At 37.4% G+C, this 14347-nt stretch overlaps 1 protein-coding gene across 6 annotated transcripts in view; it reads left to right on the top strand.

Moving 5' to 3' along the window:
• Positions 1-14347, top strand: part of Dip2c (disco interacting protein 2 homolog C) — a 346024-nt gene that overhangs the window by 223168 nt on the left and 108509 nt on the right. For all 6 annotated transcript variants that reach the window (XM_075970250.1, XM_075970255.1, XM_075970254.1 and 3 more), the window contains 5 exons: positions 653-787; positions 1886-2005; positions 3591-3788; positions 9206-9297; positions 11013-11123. In XM_075970250.1, the coding sequence (XP_075826365.1) occupies positions 653-787; positions 1886-2005; positions 3591-3788; positions 9206-9297; positions 11013-11123 (656 nt within the window). The remainder of the gene's footprint in view (positions 1-652; positions 788-1885; positions 2006-3590; positions 3789-9205; positions 9298-11012; positions 11124-14347) is intronic.

Genomic DNA, 14347 nt, shown 5'->3' with positions numbered 1-14347 from the left:
ATAAAAGGTTGTATTACTCATATACGCCAAAGCTCAGTGTGACCTAAATATAACTCCTGAGTGTGTGACATTTAGTAATTTCTCATTTGGCACAAGGATAAGTTCCTAGAATATCTGGGACTTATCTATAGAAATTGGCATTTTTAAAGCAAAAGCAGACTAATAAAATCTGATGAGAATTAGAATACTTAATTCCAGAGACAAAGGCAGCCAAAAAAAAAATTAAAGTTAGCAGCACTTGACCTTTTGCTGAGATCATCAAAAGCTTGGGAACAAGAAAATAGTGTGAGTATGTGCCTGTATATACTGCATGCACATTTGACAAAACTCAAGGCAAAATAAGCTCCAAAATTAAGTTTGATCCCTTAGGGCAGGTTGCTTCATGTGGAACCTGTAGAAACTTCTTTTGCACATAAGACAAGAAAAGCAAGAGATAACAACCACACAGTCTCTCTCAAAATGAGTATTCTGCTGTTCATTGTATCCACTTCCAAGTGTCAGGATTACAGGCTTGTATCACCATGTTTGTTCAAAGTGATCTTACTATGTGAGTTTGTCAAAGTATTTTTTAGGCATTTTTGAGATTCTGTTGCTTAGCCTTTGGAATAACTATAAAATTCATCAGAAAATTGTCTTCTGTGCTTCTTTACAGAAAATCATTCTGCACCTCCTGATGTAACCACATACACCTCAGACCACTCAATACAAGTGGAAAGGCCACAGGGCTCTACCACATCCCGGACAGCACCAAAGTATGGCAATGCTGAGCTCATGGAGACTGGGGATGGTATGTCTTACAGTGAGGTGCTTCCTCCTGTGTGAACCTGTATGATTAGTATGAATCTTTCTGAGTGAATGTGCTGCTTCTGGACAAGACACTCATTGGTTCCTTCAGTCCCGGTTATCAGATTCCTCAGGAACTTTTCTAGAAGGTGACCTGCTAGCGAAGAATATAAATCATAACCAAATTGTCTAAGAATTTCTCCTTATTAAAAAGAATGCAAATATCACAATAATTTAGCCGTGAGAAGATAAAGATTTAATTAGATGCTGATGTTTTTCTAATGTATAAATAATGTTGGTTGAGTCATTAGTGTCTTTCAGAATTTACAGTACAAGTGTTAAGACCTTGAATACCTACTTCAGAGGGCAAAATGAAGTTACATGGAAAAACAAAGTGATTTATAGGGGTGTTGTAGCCTTAGATTTTAGGAGGAGGTATTTTTTTCTCAAATTGGAAATAAATTATCAGTGTTTTGATAACTTACATAATAAAAGTGTTCCCCTAGTTTTCATATTTCTAATCTGATATATTATAATAACATTAATAGTTCCTAGTATGGAGTACCAATCAGCAAGCCTCAATTATGAACTTTGTGCTGTATTCTAGTTTAATTGTGTTATATTCCTGTCAGTGTTATTCTTGAAATCTGTCCAAGTTTCAGTATTGGGTAAATTCTGACTCCTGCATTGTGTTGTTCAGTGTTTCTCATTGTGTACACTCTCGCCTCAGAACCACTCCTGAGATAGTAATAACATTCTTACCTGTGCTTCAAAACCACTAGTCTTGGGTTCATTTGAACCAAATTGATTGGAATTAGCTGATGAGAAGATATTATGTTTAGATGTTAAGAAATGTGGCTATTTTCCCATGTTTTCAGAGCTATAATAATCTTCAATTCTGAAAGTACATTTTAAGATTTAAAACACTTTTGAAGTAATAGAGGTACAGGTCAGTGCTTAGAAACCTTGTCTCACGTAAGGCCTTATTCTGTATTCCTACTACAGCAAACAAAAACACTATTGTTTGGAAACTTTTTCATAAGTTATCTTATTTCTTCCAGATTTTGTTTGTTCATTTCCACCGTGGTTCCTATTTTTTCAGGTGTACCAGTAAGTAGTCGGGTATCAGCAAAAATTCAACAGCTTGTCAATACCCTTAAACGACCGAAGCGGCCCCCATTACGGGAATTCTTTGTTGATGACTTTGAAGAATTGTTGGAAGGTAAATTTTTTTTCTACCTCTTCTTTTAGGAGGTCCTGTGGTTCCATGTACAATGCTATATTTTCTGCAAAATGACTTTATTTTGTTAAGAGTAATGAACTTTGCCTTTTCTTAATAATAGAACTCTAAGCCAGAGGGCAGGTTGCTGTTTTCAGTGCATATGTTAAAGGTACACCAAGTGCCAAGCAGTTAGCGCTTTAAAGCCACCTGCCCCCTCAGTAGTAATGTGACTCTGTTCTGTGATTTAGGCCTCTTTGTAAGAACTCAGTGCCATGATAGCAAAGCAAAATGTAACTGTAGAGATCTGTCGCTCAGCGCTGAAGGATACTTTATACACAAGGTTATGAGATTGGGGAAGCATGGTGAGGACTCTGCCATCCACCTCACCTATAATGAATGGGAGTCTTCCACTAGATAACTTAAAATTGAAACAAAATAGATCTGTATGTTGGATCAAACCCAAGCTTCTTGTTATCTGTTAACTGAAGCTTGTTAAGACTCAGCTGAGGGATGGAGAAGACGGATGACTAATGGAATAAAGCACTTGGGTGCAAGTGTGAAGATGGAATTTCAGATCCCCAGAACTCATGTAAAATGCAGTCTTGGAAAGTATAGATCACCAGAACAAGCTGGTGAGTAACACCAGCCTCATCCATGAGTTCTGGGTTTGATTGAGAGACACTGCCTCAATGAATAAGGGAGAAGAATAATGGAGGAAATTTTCGAACAACAACCTTCAACCTATATGTGCATATTCATGTACACATGGGAACACATACACCACATGCATATACATAAAAATTGAAAAATAAAATAAAATGTATAGAAGACTCCGCTGATTTTCCAGATAGTAGATGGAGATGATCACTCAAACTCTGAGAGAGAATCTAGAAATAGGGGAAATAATTTCAATTTTACACCTATCTAAAGATTTTCATTTTCTGAGACAGGGTTTCTGTGTGTAGCCCTGACTGTCCTGGAACTTTCTCTGTCGACCAGGGTACTTGAACTCACAGAGATCTGCCTGCCTCTGCTTCCTTGAGTGCTGTGATTAAAGGCGTGTGCTACTACCATGGCTAATACCTATCTAAACTAAAAGAAGAGGAACAGTGTATTCTACAATAAGACATTTATTTTAGTTTTACTCACAAAAGTAATTTCACCATGCTTTTATTATTTTTAGAGTGTTTGTAGAAGATTTCTGCCTATAGCTCATCATTAAAGGGGAAAATACAGTGTAAGAGCTGAGCCTTTTGGAGTCTTGAATACTGTGTGCTAATAATTAGAACTTTAAACCCATGCATTTAAATGTGAGACTCTAGGCATATAGTTCAGTTTTGTCTGTTATCTACAAATGTTCTCACACCCACCTGAATTCTCCATTCTGTGTTGCCTTGGAAATTGTAAGAGCTCAATTCTTTTGTTACATCCATAATGATTATGGTTCTAGAAAAGCATGTTCGCTGTCAGCTGATACACATATGCCTTAAATATGAATCTCTTAGATATTTTACAAACTCTAAAATAAATTATTCTAACATGGGTGTATTTTTTATGAAAATCTTATATGTTTAAATGTGTTTAGTTCAACAACCAGATCCAAACCAGCCAAAGCCAGAAGGTGCCCAGATGCTGGCCACAAGAGGGGAGCAATTGGGAGTGGTCACGAACTGGCCACCCTCTTTAGAAGCTGCACTACAGCGATGGGGGACCATCTCACCAAAGGCCCCCTGCCTGACAACCATGGACACAAATGGAAAACCCTTGTACATCCTCACTTACGGTAATCCCATAATGTCTTTTATAGTAATTTTGGTCAGTGTTGTGTTTGTAATCACCAGAGAGCTGGGATTTTGGAAAATCTTATCTTAGAAGAATACAAGTGCATAATGAGGACAACCATTATTTTGAAGAAATTCCAGTGCATTTGCATATTCAAACAATATTGATACTGAAATTCAATACTAGGCATATTAATAGAGACTAAAATGAGTTAGAGTTGTCTGGAAGTCTGTATCATTTGTACCTTCAGTATTGGAATCAGAACAATACAACAATAAAAGACACAGCATACCAAATTGTACAAAAGTAATGCTGACATTTTAAAATAATAGGAAGCTAAAAGCCTGCTGACTCTGGGGAAGCTAAGGGAGTGGGTTGTTGAATCCAGAGGCTGCTGATTCTGGACTTGTGTTTGTTTTATGCCTTTCTTTTCGTCCTGGTAGTGGTTGAACTCAGGACTTTGTACAGGTCAGGCACACATACTGTCAATGAGCTAACTCCTCCACCCAAGCCTAGTGTTCTGATCTCTGGTGCAGCAAAGAAAAACTTTGTAATTCTCAGAGAGAAAAGGCAGTTTACCTTCTGCACCTGTAAAGTCTCCTGGCTGGTTAGATGGTTATCCGTTAATATCAAGAATGATCATCCCTACCTGGTCTAGTCAGAACCATACTCATCTTTGGACAACTTCACAGACATATCCAAGATGGCCTTTGATCAGATTTCTAGGTATTTTTTTTCTGCATCATGTGATACCGTCCTGCATGTAAATTGAGACAATAACCCCAACCCCAGACTTTGTTCCTCATTCTGTCCCTCTGACAAAGTCTTCTCCTACTCTCTCAGTGAGAATTAGTTTTCAGGATTTGGCCCTCTGGGACTTCAACATCTGTAGTTTTACTTTTAGGATTGTGACTTTTTAAACTTTGGAGATTGTAATCTTTTATCATTTCAGCATTCAGGCTTATGGTATTTATGATTATTTCTGACTGACTCCACTTTGACATCTGTCACTCAGAAGCAACAAAATCTGGATACACATTGCAGAAAACTGTAGAAACAGATTTCATTTAATTCTTTCCACAGTATTCTTAATGCAGACTAAACTTTTGCACATGGCCAGCTGTGCTAGAGAGAGGTCTTTCACTTAGTTGCATCACCATGGAGAAAACAGATCACAGTTCTTTCCATACTCCTGGCTTCATCTTTACAGATAACCTTCATAGCTACAGGAACAAATGGCTCCTTTTACAGCTGCATGCATGACTTTCGATGTTCCTTTAAAAAACAAAACCTTGGCTTTTTTTTTTTAAAAAAAATCACAAACACTTTGAATAATTATGAAGAAAAGGCTTCAGTTTTAAATCAACCACCAAGGTTAAGCACCCGACTCTATGTGAATAATAGAACTAAAAAGAGCCCAGCATTTTGAGAGTGGGCCGCCAGAGATCCCTCTGTGTTTCATGTACCAAAATGGGATTTGGGCTTAGAAGTATATGGGGTTTGACAGTTTACTTTTTTATGGTTCCTTTGTATTTGTGGCTACAATGCAGACTTAAAAATAGACAGAGGTTATTGTTTGCTATTTAACATAAGCTTTTTGTTGTTGTTTTTAAAGCATTCTCTTAGAAAAAGGTTTTATTAAGACTTTTTTTGTATGACCCTTATGTCTGGCCAAATTAATTCTGAAAGCTAATTATATATTTGGAATCACTGCTGTTTTACAGCTAATGACTCCAACCCTTACCTGTCTGTGTGTTGATGGGGACCCTAGCACCAACTTTTGTGTTTGTCCCAGAAGCTGTGTGCATTTTAGTGACCTGTAAGCATGCACTAAGGTAGATTAAGTTTGTGCTCTGCAATGGTGCAGTGCTTTGGCTTGGGAAGTCAAAGATAAAAGAAACTGGGTACATAAGATGAAAGTCTTGGCTATGACCATGAATACTATATGTGAATGTTATATCTGTGGGAATCAAAAATGAACCACAAATTGGTTATTTCTGAGAAAATTCAGGGAAAACAAAGCTTATTGAATTTCAGTTGTTCTAAGGCCTGAGCAAATTAGTGGGATTGAAGGACTATAACTATTTAAAGTCCTCAAATATCCCTTCAGCCCTCAAATTTAGTTCCCTGTCAAGTCTTGAGACAGCCGAATTTTTAGCTGAGAAATTTAAAATATTTGGTAGAAAATATCGATAGAGTAAACCTATAAACTATCTGATACTTAAATCTTCACATTGAGGTAGAAATAGGAAGCATACTGACCAGTACCCATGGGATACCATAATCTTAATTAATGAAAATAACTACACAGCACTTTCTTTTTCATTTCTCACTTGATAGAAACCACCATCTTCATCTACTTCCTCTTTTTTGTTAGGATACCTATAAGTTCATTTTGCTTTTCTATCTCATAAATGTTCCTATTTATCTTTTTATTTTTAAAATATTTAATATACATATACATGTGTGATATATTTTGGTCAAATCCATTTACCATTCTTTACCTTTCAGTTCCTTCCCTATTTCCACCCATCTCTTTTCACTTATAACCTATTGTGCTCATTTTTTCTCCCAATACCTGCTGAGTCCATTTAGTGCTGTCTGTATATGCACAACTATAGGACAATCTGTTGGAGCATAGGTAGCCTTCATGCCTGCATCCCTGAAGATAATTGACTCTTCCTCCCCGAGCAGCCATCTATTGCTATTAGCTCTTTCTATAGGGGTAGAACTTTATTAGTTCCTCCTCATCCATTCTGAGTTATTTTAAGTATGATAGGGATTTAGCTGCCTTGGTTACCAGTCTTCCCATCACCTTATTATAAATTGTTCCTGGTAAGTCTCTACAATTCTTGTTCTATTTTATATGTGATGTCTTCTTCTGATAACTGTATTACCCCCTCCATATCTGTCTGTCTCCTTTCTCTGCAGTTACGTTGTCTGTACAATAACCTAGACTTCATTCAAATCTAAGAAAAGTTAAAGAAAGTAGTCCTGTCTCCCACTCTGGAAGTGTTTCTTGTTTTTGATTTATAGTAGTAACTGCACTTGCTAAGTTTCCTTTTCTCTAAAAGCTACAAGATGTAAACATACTAAGTATATTTCAAGAATTTTGCCCAAAGTTTGTGTTTTGTGCTTTCCTTGAGTCTTTATGTAAAACTAGATTGTGTGTGTTAGTGTAAGATATAAGCTTCTAAGAATCCTCAGGTGAAAATGAATTTGAAGCATTAACAAACTATAATGGTTTTAATTGATTGTTTTGTTTACAACACATTACTTTTTATTTTATTCAGTGATAACAAAATGTAATTATTCAGCTAGAATAGCTCCCTAGTTTTGTTCACAGTAAGGAAAGTCTGGAGCCTTAAAGTATTTATGGGAAAAAAATCCCCAACTCCTTGTGTTGTTTCTCATGAACTGATGATTATTGATAAAAAGTATCCTCACAAATAAAATATCAAATGGCTTTAAAGATCTATGAGGTTCAGAAGAGGAAGTAAACATGAGTGAAATATTAACATCTAGTAATGAAATACTTAAGTGTTATGTTAAGTTGCATACCAAATCATGGACTTGATTGGTGCTTGCCTATGACATTAGTGAAATCCCAAAAAAGTGGTTAGCATGTACTGAGAATCAAGAATTATCCTGGCAGTTAGAACAATGAAAGATAAACCATTCTCCTTCCTCAGTATCCACTAAAGGTTAGACAAGTAGATGAAGCCTATGAATGGTAAATAACAGCAGCATTAATTCAAGTAGCTATAGTTCTAATGAGAAATAAAATAAATTTACGTTTTTTAAAATTAAAACTGTATTATAAACAAAAATAATTTTTATTTACAAAAAGAAAACTAGACATTGACTATATTGAGATGTTTAGATTGATCTGCATTATATTACTTTTACATGAATGTATTGTCTTAAATCTTGATTTATCTTGAAAGCTTTTAGTAATTGAGTATCTTAGAATGTGCTGTAGAATGTGCAAGAACTCTCCTTCTATTTGAAGGTACTGTTATTCTCCCATATACTACCATGAATACCTGGAAATGTATAGGCATAGGGTTAAGGCTTAAAATGTGAAACTCCTTCAGAGCTTGTTTTTGTTCTTAAATAAATGGCTAGGAAAAGAAAAAACTATCTTTTTTTACATTTGCATTCTACTTTAGAATTTTTTCTAGACTTCAGAATTCTAAAATAGATATTTGTCATTATCTTTTTCTAAGTTCAGAGACTCCTCTTCCAAAATCCCTAAATCCTGAGATTAAAAAAATGTGTTCACTCTAAGAAGTATTCAACCTGCAGTGGATCAGACTTTGAATGACCCATTAGAGACATTTTTACATAGTTTGTGTTCATTGCAGTTACCCAAGACAGAACATTACATTAATAAGAGATGGATGTCACTGATAGAGCTTTCTAACTCTCACTGGTTCTCACGTCCTCATGCTTAACACAGAAGAAATGCAGCAATTAAACTTTTCTGTAGCTTACAGTAAGTGTGTCATACAGTATGAGGAGTTAGGGGTTAACTCTGGTGATTCTCTGGCAGTGTGTCAAGTTTCAGTACTTATTTTCCATCCTGATTCTAGGAATTTAAGTTGAAGGCTTAAAATTGAAAGAAAAAAGTCTCTGTGAGACTTTGTGAGAGAGGATTTTTCAATTCCCATGTCTATATACTGTTAACTAATAAGAAACTTACGGCTTCATGTCCCATCAACTCCTTTCCTAAGACTGGCTAAACAAGTGAAAATTAAATTTTTCAATCTCTCCTCTCCCCTTTGTCCCTCTCTCCCTCCCTTCCTTCTCCCTCTCTCTTACTTTCTCTCCCTTTTCCCCCTCTCCTCCTCTCTCCCGTTTTCTCTCCTCCTCTCCTTCTTTCCTCCTCCATCTCTCTTATTGTTTTTAACAATTATCATATGTACTCACTCGTAAGTGGTCTTTAAACATAAAGCAAAGAAAACCAGCCTGAAAATCACAATCCCAAAGAACCTAACAACAATGAGGACCCTAAGAGAAACATACATGGATCTAATCTACCTGGGAAGTAGAAAAAGACAAGATCTCCTGAGTAAATTGGGAGAATGGGGACCATGGGAAAGGATTGAAGGGGAGGAGAGAGAAAGGGAGGGGACCAGAAAAATATAGAGCTCAACAAAATAATAATAATAGTAATAATAATAATAATATCTCTACTACTACTACTACTTCTGAGTCACTTTTAGCTTTCAGTTTTATAGTCTTGTTTCCCTGTCCCTGTTTTTGTCAATGCTTTCAACCACATATACTGAACAAAATAGATGTATGTGCTTGACTCTGAAAATGCTCCCTAGTTTAATATTTACAGATGTATGTAACTAAAATGTATGTGTATGTTGTTAAAGTTACTTGTGTGTTTATACTTTATATTACCAGGCAAACTATGGACAAGAAGTATGAAGGTTGCATACAACATTCTACATAAATTAGGTACAAAGCAAGAACCTATGGTACGGCCTGGAGACAGAGTAAGTGAAGTTCAAATAACTAGATAACTTCTGTTTTAAAATTCCAGGATTCAGCCTGTCCTTCCTCCTTAGTAGGGTGAGGTTGGATGTGAAAGACAAGTATGCACTCATTGTGAAACAGGTGTGACCATCAGATTGGGGAGTTTTGTGTGTTTTGCTGCTTTGATCAGTTTCCGTAGACTCCTTGGCCTGCTTTGTGGGAAGAAATCATGTGGCAGTAGTGGGATCATTATAAATTTATAATTGACTCTTGTTTATTCATGAGCCCCCCCACCCGAAGAGAGAGAGAGAGAGAGAGAGAGAGAGAGAGAGAGAGAGAGAGAGAGAGAGAGAGAGAGCGCACTAGGATAGGATAAGCATTAAATTGGTTATGTAGTACTCATGTACCACATACTGACATTCAGTGACAATTTGCATGTAGGATGACATCCCAGAAGATATTGCTTAATGAAGTCAGCCATTCTAGTTTGCATGAGTACATTCTCTGATACTGTCATAATTATAAAACATTTCTCAGAAAGTATGTCCACACCAAAATTAAGTCTCGGATTATTTAAAAGGTATGGAGAAATTGGGTCAAATATTTATTACCTATGAATATAAAGGAAACACGTTCAAAACATCAAATATATTCCAAAATGTGAAAATATATCAGAAAAATCTTTGTTTCAGATACTTAAACACAAATTTCAGGGAACATATCAAGATTGAAAGGGTAAATATGGGAAATGAAAAGGAAAACTGTTGTCCTTAAGATATGCCATACTGTTAAGGGGTATCGGAAAATATATTTAGTAATTACATCCAGCAGTAGTGGGTTATGATATTGTACTCCCAGATGGGCTGAACCGAACACTTTGGATGAACAAGGAAGGACCAGGAACAATCAAACACTCATTAAATACTTAGCTATAGTAATAGGCAATGAAAATATGCATGTATAACATAAGAGACTGATGTTGAAATTATGCCAGGACTGGTAATGTGAGGATTACTAGTAGTACTTGTTTATAGATACATATGATGTGATGTGTCACACTTCATATTGAAATCTGTAAACCCTATGTCATTGGACATTTACCATGGCAATCAGGTGCAGTTTCTCTTATTGCTCTTTTTCTCATATGTTGAAACCAAGGCTTAAAGATCCTAGAACTTACTAGTACCTTAGGATCTGAATTGAGTTCTAACTGGGTCTAGCTCCCAAGCTTTTTGCTCAACTACCTAGTAAAGAATTATACAAGCATTTAATTATTTATAGTTGTGAGAACTATATATCAGAATACAAGGAGTTATTTATGTAGATCAGTGAAAAAGAGTAAAAACACATTATGTACAGTTTTTATGTATATGAAAATCATGTCTATGGAAGATAAGAGCAAAATTTTAAATGAGCTATTGTCTAGTAATGGTACTATGGTTGACAACTGTTAATGTTTCCCTTCCAGATAAGTTGGGGAAAAAAGTATGGGACACCTATTAAAGTATTTTTTACTATGCACTTTGTATAAAACATTTTTCTCATCATCCATCACTTTTGAGATATATTTTTTGCTCTGTAGCCCATCCTGCCCCTGAACTTATAGTCCTTCTTCCTCAACCTCCTGAGTACTGACTGCCCTTACAAACCTGTACTATTGTTTTGGAATCTTGGCATTTTCATGCTGTTGTTTTTGGAAAGGTAAATCATGCTGTTGTGTCTTGAACGTCTCCAGGTGGCGCTCGTCTTCCCCAACAATGACCCTGCTGCTTTCATGGTGGCCTTCTATGGTTGCCTTCTGGCTGAAGTTGTTCCTGTCCCCATTGAAGTGCCACTCACAAGAAAGGTAAAGAACTCTTGTTCATTAAACCTTAGACGGAGGTGACAGGCTCAGTGGTAGTTAGATGTGCTGGGTGAGAATGTGCCAATTACAGTTTTGTGAATGGCTTTTATCTTTGCTGTGCAAGTGCAGCAAATGCATGTAATGTTTATCTCTAAGGCTCAGAATAGGTTTTCATCAGTTTCATCTATTAAGGGAACAGTTACTCATTCACACAGCATGTCTCACCTGCAGGTGTGAGACCTCTTAGAGGTGAAGCTTATGCTTGTTTGTTAGCACAACATGGAACTGTTTTATCTCGATCTGTTTTCTCATTCCTTAGTATCATTACATAGAAAGCCAGACACATGAAAGCTCCACTGACTTGTCCTGACTGTGAGTGGTGGTCCTTGCCTTGTGTTCACGTGTCTTGTTATTGTCAAATTTCAGGTTTGCCTCTGATTGGTCATACCTTACTCTCTAATGAAGATGACTAATTTGCTGGTATCTTTATTGTGTATTCTTACTGTAGGACAAATAAAAAGCTAATATTGTGTACACTGCTCACAAGTGTAGTTGGTGGTCCCTATTATTATTTGCTGCCTACAGCCACCAGGGCTGTAGAAGTTCTGGTCTTGGTGTTTTTAGGAATCTCTACACCATTTCCCAGGACCACTGTAATAGTTTTCAGGGTCTACTTTTTTTTACAGTCTTGTCCTCACCTGTTACTGTTTACCTGTTTGATAAAAAGCCATTCCAACAGGTGTGAAATAATCTCACCGTGGTTTTAATTTGCATTTTCCTAACAGTGCTGCTGAACTTTCTTTCCTGACCTATGCCTGTAGAATATAGGAGCCTGTTGGCTTATGCACAGTTTTCTTATTTTTACCTGACTGCTTTTACCTGGGGACAAGTAGAAGTGGAATAAGACAAGTATATGAGTAGTGATCAAGTATATGAAACCTAATTCTTGCATCTCCCTGTTCAATGTCCTCTAATGTTACCTTAAAGGCCCCATTAATGCTCCTTATTCTCAACTCTAAAAATTGTTTAATGCCTAAGTAACACCTTCCTTTCTTCCCCCTCTTATCCTGGTAGTGAAAGGGAAACATTTAGGCATTTTTACTGAGAAGTTGGTGACCCAATTTATAGTTTAGAATAGGGGAGTGGGACCAGAGAAAGCCAGCCTACAACCTTGTTAGTGGGACTTGAATTGTCATTGTACATCTGGAAAATGAATGTCACTACCTCATGGTGTCTGAACCTGTATATAATTCTGTCAGCCAAGTGAGTTTGCTAACCTGAAAAGTAAGTTAGACCAAGATATCCTTGAGAAGCAAAGGTTATCCATAGGTTTGATGATCCGAATACAAAGTGATAGCACAGACCCGATAAGGCTGGGAGAATGAAGAACCTGACTCTGTGTGTGCCAGTGATAACAGAACTAAACAGCCTGTTCTGTCCTGGTCATTCCCTTCCTGCTGCAACTTGAACAGCTATGTAATAGCCATAGAGATCTGTTGCTCTCTGAGCCTTTGTATATGCTGTCAAGGGTGTCTGGCTTTCTCCAGAGAATCATGGTTGATTGGTTGCTTGTGTTAGCAAATGTTTCCAAATGGAGACATATGGCACTCAACTGTAATCATAGCAGTAGGGATGCTGAAACAGGTGGGTTGCCCTCGATGAGGCCAATGTGGGCTACTGAATGAGACCCTGTCTGGAAGAAAACAAAAACAAGGAATGTTTTCAACACCATTTCAGATAGAGCCTCTGGAAGGAGTAATATCAGAGTCCTATTTGCTCACCACTTTTTCTAAACAGAGTGGCATTTTAAAAGAGGTACTTGGTAGACCTGGGATCATGAACCACAGAAATAGATGAAAAATAGGAGTGGAGCTGCTGAAGGCTGTGGGGAGACGAGGAGCAGCTGCCTGCCAGGGTGAGGAAGGGCTGCTCCAGAAAGGGTATCCTTATGGACACAGTATGGCAGACACTTGCGGTTCACTTTCCTAATATGCCTGGATATGGTATGTGAGTGTGGGGCATGTGTATTCATGTGTGAGGTATTGTACATACGTGGATATGCTTCTGTGTGTGAGCATGTGCACACTCGTTTGTGCTTCTATGTTGGGTTCCTCGGGTATAAACATTTTCTATGCATATGCACTTGTATAGTGAGGATAATAAATGAGGCCAGCATGGTCAAAAATTTATAATTATTAACCTTGGATGATCTATACATGAGGATGTTTTCTCTTATTTCTGGCTTTGTGCATGCTTAAAGATTTCCATTATAAACACAGCATTAAAAGACATTAATTGATGGATGTACCTTAGACTAATATTTGATATGAGGATATGGGGAGTTACTGCCACAGAGCCCACACACAAGCAATTTCTGAACAATGACATTATCGGTTAGCCTTTTCTGTGTTGAATAAATTTTTAGAAATAAATAGAAATACTTAAATGAGGTTTGTGTTAGCATTTATTAAAGGGAAAGTTACAAACTTTGTAAAGGGCATGATCATCTGCTGCCCTTAGTGTTATAAACTGCCAGGAGTGTGATGGTTGGGAGTTGTAGTGGTTCAAGCCTGCCTCTCCCTGCCCTCTGAGTATGGTGTATCTGCATATCTGCTCTCTATCAGAGCCATTCTTATTTTTAGGGAGAAAGTACTTAGTAAATGATGTCAAGGTCAGAGTGTGTGTCTGGGGGGATTTATCTCATTTCACATCTTTAGATATGACTATTTCCCTGACTTGGCCTCTCATCTGTACCTTTCTAGGGACCTTGCATACCGCAAGTATGGTGCTATGTGGAAATGTAGCTGTTTATCCTGTTTGGGGGTGAGGGACTGTAAGGACCACAAAGTTCTTTTATTATTATTATTTTATTTTTATTTTTCCATTCAAATATTTACACTTCCTTCCCTCCTTTCAATCCTTTCCCGCTCCCCCACTCCCGCTCCTCCCTTCCCCTCCCTGCTTGAGAGAGGGCTGGGAACCCTGTCCTATGGGAAGTCCAAGGCCCTTCCCCCTACACCCAGGCCTAGGAAGCTGTGCATCCATATAGACTAGGGTCCCAAAAAGCTAGAACAGGATGTAAAAACAAGTCCCAGTGCCTTTATCAATGGCTTCTCAGTCAGCCCTCATTGTCAGAAACAATCAGAGAGTCTGGTTTGATCACATGCTCGTTCAGACCTGGTCCAGCTGGATTGGTGAGCTTTTATTAGAACAGGCACACTGCCTCA

The sequence above is a fragment of the Microtus pennsylvanicus genome, chromosome 4 (genome assembly GCF_037038515.1).
Source record: "Microtus pennsylvanicus isolate mMicPen1 chromosome 4, mMicPen1.hap1, whole genome shotgun sequence".
In the NCBI taxonomy this organism is placed as follows: Eukaryota; Metazoa; Chordata; class Mammalia; order Rodentia; family Cricetidae; genus Microtus; species Microtus pennsylvanicus.
The sequence above is the reverse complement of the archived record's forward strand: the minus strand, read 5'-3'. Positions and strand labels throughout refer to the sequence as shown.